This window comes from Solanum tuberosum, unplaced genomic scaffold (assembly GCF_000226075.1).
Source record: "Solanum tuberosum cultivar DM 1-3 516 R44 unplaced genomic scaffold, SolTub_3.0 scf00683, whole genome shotgun sequence".
In the NCBI taxonomy this organism is placed as follows: Eukaryota; Viridiplantae; Streptophyta; class Magnoliopsida; order Solanales; family Solanaceae; genus Solanum; species Solanum tuberosum.
This window is the reverse complement of record NW_006239602.1, coordinates 38584-51669: the sequence shown is the minus strand read 5'-3', so window position 1 is coordinate 51669 and position 13086 is coordinate 38584. Positions and strand designations below refer to the sequence as shown.

At 30.7% G+C, this 13086-nt stretch overlaps 2 protein-coding genes across 2 annotated transcripts in view; one reads left to right on the top strand and one right to left on the bottom strand.

Moving 5' to 3' along the window:
- Positions 1-6: 6 nt before the first annotated feature.
- LOC102589439 (urea-proton symporter DUR3-like) lies at positions 7-3682 on the bottom strand. Its single transcript, XM_015305113.1, is given in 11 exon segments — positions 7-388; positions 485-857; positions 860-969; positions 972-1135; positions 1214-1452; positions 1544-1806; positions 1888-2108; positions 2192-2274; positions 2343-2438; positions 2537-2644; positions 3302-3682. Coding segments are annotated over 11 exon segments (2130 nt in total). The 5' UTR covers positions 3473-3682; the 3' UTR covers positions 7-86.
- Positions 3683-11965: 8283 nt separating this feature from the next.
- Positions 11966-13086, top strand: part of LOC102589114 (ubiquinol oxidase 2, mitochondrial-like) — a 2717-nt gene continuing 1596 nt past the window's right edge. Inside the window, exons 1-2 of the mRNA XM_006366821.2 lie at positions 11966-12320; positions 12605-12733. Coding sequence (XP_006366883.1) covers positions 12033-12320; positions 12605-12733 — 417 coding nt within the window. The 5' untranslated portion in view covers positions 11966-12032. The remainder of the gene's footprint in view (positions 12321-12604; positions 12734-13086) is intronic.

Here is a 13086-nt window from a genome sequence, read left to right as displayed (position 1 = left end):
TAAATATTTTGCTCGTGGACGAAGAGCTGTCTTTGGATCTTTTTAGACTTCAAATACACACTAATACACTTGTTTTATCTGGAAATTCAATGACTTGGTGAAGCAACAATCTGATCAGATTCTGCTACTTCCTTTTTCTTGCTCCTTTCTTTCTCAAGTAAATACACCCTCTCTACTTCAGGCATTGCTACAATAAATGCATTCAGTTTGGAGTTCAAGTCTTCTAATTTTCCCATAACTCTGTCATTTGTAAACATGCCATTAAGCACACTTTGGATTGTTCTCCAGCTTTCCATCAATGGCAAAGCGATAATCACTGCTGATCCAACTGTGCCCCATACAATAGATATTACAGCCCAGAATGTGAAGTATCCCTTGCTAAATTGCCCTGCATTATCAAGTTTGTTACTTAGTTAATCCTCAAGCACTCGTACTGTGATAATATACACTGAAGCTGAAGAAAGATTGAGTTTTTTCGACTTACCTACAGGAAGTGTAAGAATAGGCCAGAGAATTACTATCACGAATGTGAAACCGATGCCCCATTTGATTATCCAGGCTTTGGCACTGTTGAGTTTTTCCTCTCTGAATTCTTCAGGTGGCACTTCACTCTTTTCCTTTTCAACCACTGTGATCTGTTTTGTAGTCTCCCAATCATAATTCTGAGGTCTTAAAAAGCTGCAAACAGCATGAATAACTCCACCAGTAAGTATGGAAACAAGGTTTCCTGCTAGCATTGGTGCATTTCTACCAGTTGTGTCAAGGTCTATCCTTCCATACTCGATCTTAGTGACCGATAGCCAAGTGATAATACCTAACAAACAGCCAATAACTGTCCCTAGGATTGCACCAAAAACCTGTTTGCTTTTCGCCATAAAAGCATGAAGGCTATTGGGATAACAGCTGATCCTATGAAAACTCCCATAGCTAAATACATCCAACCTAGAGAAACACCAGCCTTGTTCAAATTACTGCTAAAATGCCCATGAAACAGCCAAAGCCTAAGACAACTCCTCTTGAGACTTTTAGGATTTGTTTTCCATTTGCTTCCGGGTTGATGTATGTACGATAGATGTCATATGTACATAATGAAGAGACCGCGATTAGCTCAGATGAACCAGCAGATGTGACAGCCCTAATCAATAGAGAAGAAGTCATGTATTTGACAGTTAACAGAACATTTTCCACGCGTAATTCTTGATGAGGCACTTACATGAAGAGCATCGTGAGGAGAAGAATTGATCCTCCTTTTCCCATCAAAGCAATAGCTGTAGCTGGAGGAACAAGTCCATGGCTAGCCTCACTTGCTGTTATCGGTAGATCAAGAGCCAGTGCTCCAAGACCTAGTGATGTTGCCAAGGAAAATGGCACAGCAAACCAAACTAAACCACCCAACAAATAGCCCTTATGTGTTGATGATGGTCTTGCAGCAATTGCACTTACCCAATATCCCTAACATTTCGATATTTCTGATATCAGGATTGTTGCAGAAACTTACCATAAGCTAGTTTCTTGCTATATCATACGGAAAGAAAAAACTTACATTGTCAACGAAAACTGTGCCAAAATTGCCAACGATGTTGATGATACCAAAGACGAGACCACCTGAACTCAACATAGTAACATAAGACCCCTTGAAATTCCCAGTAACAGGGCCACAAGATTGTCCTACATGAGAGATTGGCTCTTGACAGCTTCTTGACTTGCTTGCTACTTCTAATAAACGTCTGTAAACGATGTTTGGGCTGCCAAGTTCACTGCTTGCAGCGTATACTAGGTACACAAAGATGACTAACACCACGTGTACTGAAATCAACAACCACAAATTTCTCTCAGATGAACGCGTGAAAAAGAGTAAAGCTGATATAAAGAGCTCAAATTAGATACCTATGACGGAATGTATATAGCTAGCCAAGAAAGTAGCTTTTAGCCCTCCAGCCAAGGTGTAAACTACAACACCAAGAGGGATAAGGAAACTTGCAGCATATATGTTAACACCAGTGAGTGCATTGACGACAGCAGAGCCACCAAGAAGCAACATGGCTGTTACTATAATGTTTGTCAAGAAGCAAAACCCCAGAAAAACCAGATGAGCAGCAGTTCCCCATCTGAAAATATGAGTAAATAACAGTCAACAGACTATATGGATACAGCAGAATCGTCTTCATCTTTAGTACAGTTCACCACGAACCTTGCTTTTACGATTTCACAGACAGTATGAGCATAAGGGGCTTTTCTTTTGATCTCTATCGCGATCACACCAAAAAGGAGAACCTGTTAGAAAAACTTGACGAATTTATCTTCCTGAAGTCAAAAATTTCGAAGGATGATTTTAGACGTACCTGAATAGTAGCTCCACTTGCATACCAAAAGGGTCCACTAATTCCATACTCCCAAGCTACATTAGAACTTTGCAAGATTGTAGCTGCCCAAGTCCACTGCAAAGATGTTACTATTAAGTTGATTGTAACTTAGAGAAACTCAAAAGTTTCAATTCTTGGCTGGATTGGCATTAGGCAACAACAACACATGGTACCTGAGACACAATTACACTTGCAATAAGTCCTGTTTTGACATTTCTACCAGCTGTGTTGAACCATTCTGATGTATGACGCGAACCAACATATCTTTTTTCCAGCCAAACCTTATAGAATTACACCCAAAAAAGTTGTAATAGAAGGAAAGTTGGAAAAGGTTGCTCCACAAAAACTAAAATGTTCGTTACAAGTAGTAAATAATAGCATAAATCTAGAGAGACCAAATACAGAAGTATCTAAGTTTATAAAACCAGTTCTTCTGAAAGTTTTTAATAAAGAAGGAAAATTGGAAAAGGTTATTTGTTAAGAAGTGCCACATCAGTAGAGGGATGGGAAATTGATCTCCTTATATGGACATGGACAAACCTCTCCTCGTGAGCTAGTCTTAGGCTCAAATGTGATATCTTTATATGGTATCAAAGTCAGGTCCATCCCAATTTGTTGTTCACAATGCCTCTTCCCCTCACCTCACCTAAAAATACTTCCTCCATCTCCATTTATGTGATAACATTTTCTATTGGTTTTTTTCATTCCGAAAAGAATAACATCTTTCAAACAATTCAACTTAAACATCTCATTTTACCCCTTATTGACAACTTTTTTATATAGCTATACAAATGCATCACAAGTTTTAAAAGTCTTCGTTCATTTCTTAAGTTCCATATTCAATGGAACTATGCTACATAAATTGAAAAGAGGATTATAAAAGAAGGATTTAACTTACATCAATGAAAAAATGGCACAAGAAAGGTGAAGTAGAATACCAGGAAAGAAGTGAAGATTGCAAAAAAAGCTCCAAAACCAAGAATGACAGAGTAACCAACACCCTGATTAAGAACAGGTTTTCCTCCAAAAAAGCTGCTCTGCCTCACACAATCATTTCCAGAAACACTATAATATTTTGATGAAAACTGAAAAGGTGGACAGGAAGCCATATGTGACTGAACTGATAGTAGATCTCCTAATTAATTACACTCCATTTCAACAAAAGAAACTATTTATAAGCAACAAAATTAGAATCTTTTTAGTCCTACTTGAGAAAAAAAAAAGAACAATTTATTAGAGGCAACAAAGTAAGCAAATTGTGATTGGAGAGGCCATTTTCTTGTGAGTTGTGACGTTATGAAGTACATAAAGTCTGGATATTTTTGATGTCAAACTAAAAATGGAATTTTCAATTCATTGGAAGTATAAGATGAATCTCCAAGTTGGGAGTGAAAGATTCAAAAGGTCACTTTCATGGATTTGGGAATCTTTTGTCTTGGAGTAGCTCCTATTTCTAATTGGTTGGAGTGTTCCATCAAACAGAACAACAACAATAACATACTCCGTGTAATCTCATCAAGTAGGGCCGTGTAATCCCACCAAGTAAGGATCGGGAGAAGATAGAGTATAAGCAGATTTCACTTCTACCTTGGAGGTAGAAAGGTTGTTTCGGATAGGACCCTCAACGATAGTTCCATCAAATAAAAACAAAAAAAAAAAAGAGTAGCATATATAGAGTACGACATTTTTCATTATCAAATTCAAGACTAACACCTTGTTTGGATGGTTGTTACCCGTTGTATTGTATTATTATATTAGTTAAATACAATATTTGTTTATATTGTTACTTAAATTCTATTGTATCATGTCATTTAAATCAATTGTAGATAACGATGAAAAGACTCATTTTAAATAACAATCGATTTGATGTGATCACGTCCTTACTTTAATATTTTCTTCTCATTTTGTCTTTAATTTTTTACTACACTGGCTCGTTGGCCTAGTAAGTCTTTTGAGTTTTTATGATAATTATCTGTGTCGCCTTGCCACCTTTTGATTTACAAAAAAATTATTTAATAATTATATTTCATCTTTTATCCCTCCTTTTCATAGTAGTTCTACTTCATATTCGACTTTTTTGATAGATTTATCTTTCAAATTATGGATATGTAATATTGTGTAACACTGGAGAACGATAAAATCTATTAAAATATTATATTTATTAAAACAATACAATACAATATAATATATTATGAAACAATGTGCAACAACCATCCAAACAAAGTGTAAAATACAAGCCATGTGTTAGAGAACTGATAACAGATCTCCTCATTACACTACATTTGAACAGAAGAAAGCACTTATAAGAGCAATAAAGTTAGAATCTTTGTACTACTATAAAAGCAATGATTGTCAACAAATTTAGAGCCAACTAAGTAAGCAAATTGGATTTGCATAGGCCATTTTCTTGTGACGTTTGAAGTACAAAAAGTCTATGGAAATTTTTTAAGTCAAAATAAAAATGGAGCTTTCAATTCGTTGGAAGTATTAGATGAATCTCCCAAGTTGGCAAGTTATAGATTCAAAGGGTCACTCTCATGGGGTACAAGTGAGCTAAAAGGTGTATGGAAGGGTATTTTAGACCAATAAGATGAGTAGAAGGGTATATTTAGACCAAAAGATGGATGGAGGGTAATTTTAGACCTTTTCCTATAGTTCAAGGGTATTTTTGACCCTTTTCCGATCAAAATATAATGTATAAAAAAAGGGAAAAGGATCAAAAATACCCTTGAACTATAGGAAAAGGTCTAAAATTACCCTACATCCATCTTTTAGTCTAAATATACCCTTCTACTCATCTTATTGGTCTAAAAATACCCTTACATTCACATTTTAGCTCACTTATACCCTTGAAACTAACCTTATCTTTATTTTGTTTTTAAAAAAAAAAAATTATTATATGTCATTCTCCTCATGGGATGAAATAAAATCTCCATCTCAACTAGATTTTCCCCCATAATTTATCCAAGCCAAAAAGAATATACTTCTTCAAGATCTCAATAATTTTTATTTTTTTTATAAAAAAATCTTATAGTTTTTTATATTTGTTGTAGCTTTTTTTTATCCGACTCCTCTCAATTTTTTTCTCTATTTTTTCCAAGTTATTACTTGGATTGAAGACACATGGCAGAAGGAAAAATTAACAGCTAAGATTTAATCAATTACATTAAAATTTTAAATACAATATAAATAATTAATATATCATAAACAAAATAATAATATCATGATCATAATAATATTATCTTATCCATAATATATTATAATTTTTTCTCTCTTTCCTATTTTTATTTTTCCTACAGGCTACGACCTACAACATCTATATTTTTTTTTTCTTTTCTTTGAGTTGTTACAGAGATTATTAGTCAAAAAAAAATAAATGATCATTTAAAAAAAAAAAAAAAAGATAGACTTTCTTTAGGATTTATGATAATATGATATGTCCCTGTAATTGTGGCATGACTAATATTTTTAAAATATTTAATTATCTAAAACAATTTTTTTTGAAAAAAGCTATAGAAAATAAAAATTACTAGATTTAAAACAATATTTTTTTTGGATCTTGAAAAGATATATTGTTTTGATTTGGATAAATTGTGGGAAAAAAGTAATAGAGGTGGATTTTTATTTCATTCAATATGAAAATGACACATAATAAGTATTTTTTTTTTAAAAAAAAAGAGGGTTGTTAGTTGCAAGGGTATAAGTGAGCCAGAAAGGTGGATGGAAGGTATTTTTAGACCTTTTTCTGTAGTTCAGGGGTACTTTTGGCCCTTTTCCGTATTTTGATTTTCTTAAAATTTGATAGTCATGTCTCAACAATCCAGAAAATCTCAATAATCATAAATTCCTTCGACTTATATTGCAAAATAAAGTACATCTAGAGTGTATTCAGTACATAGAGGAAAATATTTTCCATTTTTTCATGTTGCAGCTGATCAAAATTTTTGGGAAGTTCTCTAGGTGGATAATTTTCTAAAAAAAAGACTTCACTGATGGAAGTAGAAAAAATGAGTTTCTCAATTGATATTCCACATTGCTTATGTTCTCTCCATCCTTTTAACACATCTCATTTCACCCTTTTCATGTAGCCCCCATCCTCACTATCTCACATGCATCGATTTAATAGTATAACTCTTGACTTGTCCCTTCCAGAATACAATAACCCAACAACATCATATAACTTAAACAACTTTAAATTAGTTGAGGAGTCCAAAAGAACATTTTCCTTATATATATATATATATATATATAACTTTCTTTTATATAATGAATAAATTGGATACTTAAAATATTTTTCCTTATTTCAATTATCTCTTTCATTACACTAACCTCAAAATATAATACAATAGAATACTTCTCACTTAGTTCTCATCTTTTTCATCTCTTTTTTAACAACACAATAAAGAAAAAAATTCTTTATATAAATGTACGTAAGATTTCTTTTATAAATAAATGTCAAAAATGTGTATGGTCATTTGAGGATTAGTGAAATAATTAGTAGGAGATAATGAGGACAACACGTCATTATGATTATATGAGTTATGAAAAATTATATATAATATCATTTTCTCGACCTTATACCTACTCATTATGATGCACTTGATATTTTAGTTTTTAATATTAAAATGCACAATATTGCCATCAACATGATACTGAATAAGACGGGTTTCATAGATGTTATTTCCTTTTTGGGGATGTTGATTAGTGTGTTTAAATATTCACAATTGCCTTAAAAAAGTTTTTTTTTAAAAAAAAATATATATTTGCAATTGCCTTGACGACCTAAGCTTAGGGGTGTATAAAACCGAATCAAACCACAAATCGAGAAAAAAATTCCGACTAGTGGTTGGTTTGACTTGGTTTGGTATTGAAAAAAACCCCGACTATATTTGGGTTGGTTTGGTTTTAACAAAAACCAACCCGAGACCAAACCAATCCGACATTATATATATAATTTTAAATTTTTATTTTATACATAAAAATATTTACTTTGATATAATTTTTAAATATTTCTTATACTTTTTCATAGTTTTTATCTTTTAATATATTATTTCAAGTTTGAAACTTAGAATTCTAAATGATTAAATAAAGATTATAGTCCACAGATGTTGATAATTATAATAAAGCTTAAATCAAAATCAAATTAATACTAATGCAAAAAGAAAATCAACTCAACACTAAGAATGACAATAATATTGAACATTTAGTCTTTGGTTTTACATTGGTTTAGACAATTCAAATACATAATCTAATTTTAACTTCTTTTAATATTTAGTCATGTAACTAATACTTATTAAACTTATTTTAGCATGATTTAGTACTTTTAAATTATGATCATTTTCATTATGAGTTGTTAATTTGCAATATTTGTTTTACGTGATTTCATTATTATTATTATTTTATTTTTTTTTGGATATTTTAGTGTCATTACTCATATCATATTTTGTATTATTTTCTTAAGAAACACCTTAGATAGTTGTATTTTGGTAGGACTAAAGAAATATTTGGAGTACAAGTAAATTATATGTTTGTATGAATACTTTACCGGAAAATTCCGAAAAAACCCGAAATCCAAAAAACCCGAAAAAAACCTGAGGTTGATAAACCTGAGTTTAATTGGTTTGGTTTATAGATTTAAAAATCCGACACAAATAGTTTGGTTTGATATTAGAAAAATCCGAACCAACCCGGCCATGTACACCCCTAAACAAAATCATCATTTTAAAAAAAAAATGAATTCAAGTTTTGCCTTAACAAAGCAATTAAGTAAAATTAAGCTAGATTCCTGATTTAAGAGATGCTTATTAATACCTCACATTAACCAAATTAATCTCTTAACACGAGATTAAGTTAGTACGGGTTCAGGAAAGGTTTTCAGTTAGGGATAACAATGGGGCGGGCAGGGGTGGGTGGGTTGAGCTTAGTCCTTAAAATTTTTAATCCGTCCAGCATAACAACTTTCTTTATTTTCAATCTGCTCCACTCCGCCCCGCCCTCATAGACCTGCCACGCATAATTTTTATAATATATTTTTTTCTAGTTAAGTTTGATAGTAAAAGTAAAATTCATAAAAATAAATTCATTTTTTCATTAAGTTGTATTAATTTAACAGATAACGACTTAGAATTTTATTTTTAGAGAGCAATTGGGAAACATGTAAGAAATTGTATTATTTTTTATTGAACTATTTAAATTTACTATCTTAAATATTTTAGTAGTTTTAAAGAAATTATCTTTCATAAATTATGCTCTATGATTGTTATAACATGTAAAAAGTTAAAATTAAGTTTGAATCCACATAAAATTACATATACCCGCAACCCACCCATCCGCCCACATTGGTTTTAGAAAAATCCACTTCGCCCGCCCCGCAACCCTCTCACTCCGCTCCGCATAGCCTTAAACCCACCCCACCCCATTAACGTCCCTATTTTCAACTAATAATTTCATGATTTCGAAATACAAATATTAATAAATAGTTGACTGCATTTAAAAAATGTGAAATTCGTGATTAAGATATATCCTTAGTGAAATTTCTTTCTTACTTCGATACCCTTGTTATATAAAACAAATCTTATTTCAACATCTATAATGTTAAACTTCAGTATATATGCAATATTGGTCTAGTCCTTTTTTTTTCTTCAAACACTAAAATGTTTAGAACTTTCTGCTAACTTTATTTTTAACCAATATTTATGTCCACATACAACTACTGAATTTCGAGTTTTTTTTTTTTTTTTTTTTGAATTCAATCAAATAATGGTTCAAACAACAACGAATTTTCAAAGCAAAGAAAAGTCACAAGATACTTGCACTTAAAAAATACGCGTTAGATAAGAAATTAGAATAGTTGAAAAATAATTATTTTGTAATATATTCTTATAATTATGAACACTGGAAAATGACAATTTATGATTTATTATTTTTCTCTCAAAACTTGACGTGCCTCCAAAGGATTTTTTGGACTATGCATTGCCCAACATATACGTGTGAATATCACCTTAGGATATATCCTATTCCGTGTCAAAATTAAACTCTATGGTCCAAAATCAAATACCCCAAAACTAATTACTAAGATACATTCTAATTTGCACGATTACATATCTTAAAAGATTGTGATGTGTTCAGGTACATCCAAATACATGTACCTCAGAATACATGAGTCAAATTTGCTCTAGATATATTGTATCCAAGTGGATTCACATGTATCTGGGATACATAACCAATCTCGATCATTATTCTTCTATGTACCTAGTATCTCAGCCGCTAGATACATATATATACATTTATCTAGTGTGTATCTAGTGTAATTTACATGTATCTAGAATATATAACAAAACCTCACTCGGCTCCCACCATAGGTCGCTTGTTTCTCTCCTTATTTTAGTGTATATAGTAGCAAAAATGCATGTATCTAAGTGCATATTTCTCAATATATGGTAGGAGATTTTTAATTAGTGGTAAGATACGTAATATTTTGAAAGTATAGGTATAATAGTATATATATTAGTGAAGTATGTCTAATTATTTAATTTCTCCTAAAAATAATATATATTGTAGTAAAATATGTTTAATTATGTAGTTTCTCCTAAAGAGTCTCCGTTCCAAAATAAATATGTGGTTTTACTGCATTTTATGTCTATTATGAAAAAATAATAAATGCAATGTATATCTCATACTTTTCTTTTATAATCACTTCTAAAAAGAATGACACATAAATTTATTATTGACAAATATGTAATGATACTATCAATATTTTAGTCACTGTGGATCCTATATATTTGACAAAAAGTTTGTTAAGGTGTACTCTTTTATTTTAAAATTTTATTTATTAATATGTGTAGTTTGAAATATTGCACGGTCTTTTCATATTTCTTAAATTTCGTATCTAGTCAAACTATATTATTGAGACAGAAAAATATTAAGTTATCTCTGCAATTTATTGGATATTTTTTTAGAATTGTATAATATTAGAAAAAAAGAGTTAAACTTTATTATTTATATAAGAATATACTTGAAAATAGTTACTATTCTGATTTCGCTACTATATATTTTTTTCATACTCATAACTCAGCATTTACGTACCGTCTCATCTTCTTGGTGAATACTTACCGTATTGATTTTTTGATCAAACTGATATAATTTACCTAGTTAAATAATTTTGAAATACAAAACTATGATAAAGTAGAGTTATGTATATTTAATTACATATTATTATGTATCAATTTATTCGATTTGAACATTTGATGTGAGTAAGTTTTTACTTACTTTCTCCGTTCCTATTTACTTGTTCAATTTTGACTGAGCATGCACATCTATTAAGAAAATAATAATTGACATAGTGAGTTTACCATTTTACTCCTATTAATTGATAGAATTCCAAAATCAATTACTCATTAAAAATGTTCTACCTTTTTCAAAAACATAACTCTCTAAATGAATTTAGGGTATAACTAGTAAAAAATATTATTTTTTCTTGATTTATCAAAAATGACAAGTAAAAAGGGATAAGTAAAAAGTCAAAATTGGACAAATAAAAAAGGACAGAAGGGAGTATATAATCTATATATTTGAAGAATCTTGTAGTTTTCAAGGAATTAATTTGGTGCCCTGCAATGCATAATATGTATTTAATTAAGGCATTAATATAGACTCTGAACCGAGTGAAAAAAAAAAAAGAGAAGTCGATTTTGAATAGTTTGAAGTTGAGATTTGATTTTCAAAAATTATTGTTAAATGTATTTTGCCTTTTGTGGTCAAAACATAATTGTTCAAAAAGCTTTTCTATCGTGTCAAGCATCAGTCTAGATTTAAGATAAGGAACTTTAATTTAGCTTAAATAAATATATTTAACGAGTCATTGTGCTAAATCTGATTCAAGTCAAACCACTTATTCAAAATTGACAATAAAACAAAACAAAAGATGACAAACAAGACCTGTTTATTTTAAGAAAAATCTTTTACAATTAACCATAATATATTGGAATAATAGTGTTTTTCGTCCCCTCAATTATTGTTAAATTCTAACTTTCATCTTTATGTTACATGAGTAACATGACTAAACATTAACCTTTAATGAATTATAATATGTGATTTTGATCTCTTTTATTGAAAGTTATAAATGCTTAGCGAAATATTATAAAGACTAAAATAGAATTTATTGGTATTTAAGGAACTAAAAGTCTATTTGGATTGGTTTATTATAAGTATTTTCAAGTCAAAATAATTTTTAAACATTTTTGAAACGGTGGATAAATAAATAAAAAGTTTGATTTTAAGCTAAAATGATAAAAATAAATCAAAAATCATAAATTAGAATTTCTAATTATAAGTCAAAAATTAAAAGTCAATCCAAACTGACAATAAAAGCGAAAATTTCCCAAATATATTTCTTGGTATCCTCACATATTATCTCCTCCAAGAAATTATGAAAATTTCCATAACTAAAAGTCAAAGTGAAACAAAAATTGGCCACCACCAAGAAGCATCACTCTCCCAATACCATGGAAAAGTCAATTCTAAAGAACTTTCTCATACACTTTCATCTATTACATCGTATTCCTCCACCTTTTTCAACTTAAACACTATATATAAACCAACAAATTTTCACCATAAAAAATATCATCAACATTTCTAATTTTGTTTAATTTCAATCATCTCAATCTCAATATGAGTCGTAGTGCAGCAGTGAAAATGTCCGGCTTGCTTATGAGGCAACTACGGGGCGAGTTTTCACCCCGTGGAGGCATAGTACAAATTCGTCATTGGAGTAATATGAGTACTTCTAGTAAAACAAAAGAAGAACAAAAAACACATCAACCACCACACACGGTGGCTGATGCAACCAACGACGACGGCGACGGCGACAAGGCTAAGAAAATTGTTAGCTATTGGGGGGTGGATCCTCCCAAAATCTCCAAGGAAGATGGTACACCATGGAAGTGGAATAGCTTTAGGGTACGTAAGCAAATAACATACTCCTTTTATCTCACTTTATATGATTCACTTTCCTTTTTAGTCAGAAAGAATGACATATTTTTATATTTTTTCTGTCTAACAATACTTGTCCACTATAAAGTAAGACAGAGGGAGTATGAATTTAAATTATGGCTTACTTATAAGGATATAAACTAATTCTCCTTTAAATAACTTGATCGCGTAAAAATATTTTATATCGACTATATATATATAATATATATCTTAAACTCATAATTTTTATTTTATTTTTTTGGTTTTGACAGCCATGGGAGACGTACTCAGCTGATATTTCGATTGATGTGAAGAAGCACCATTTGCCTACCAATTTTATGGACAAGTTTGCTTTTTGGACAGTCCAATCTTTAAAGTACCCCACCTACTTGTTTTTCCAGGTCAACATCTTGACTCTCTTATAATTAAAAAAATAATTTTAGTTAAATAATGTACTACTATGATTGCAAAAAAGTTTTTTAATATTAAACTAAACTAAAGTAATCAATCCAATAATTAATTAAACTGAAAAAGAAGACAACGTGAGCTTGTCGCATTAGTGGGACTGTGGGAGATTATGACAAAATGGTATCGGCCAATAGGTTTAAAATAATTTCTTAAAAATATTCTGAAATAATTTTAAATTAATAAAAAAGAGAGCATATTTGGAGTTTATTAAAAAAAAATCAACAAACTATCTCATTTATGTTTGAAGAATTGTGTGTGTGTGGGGGGGGGGGGGGAGGGGGTTTAT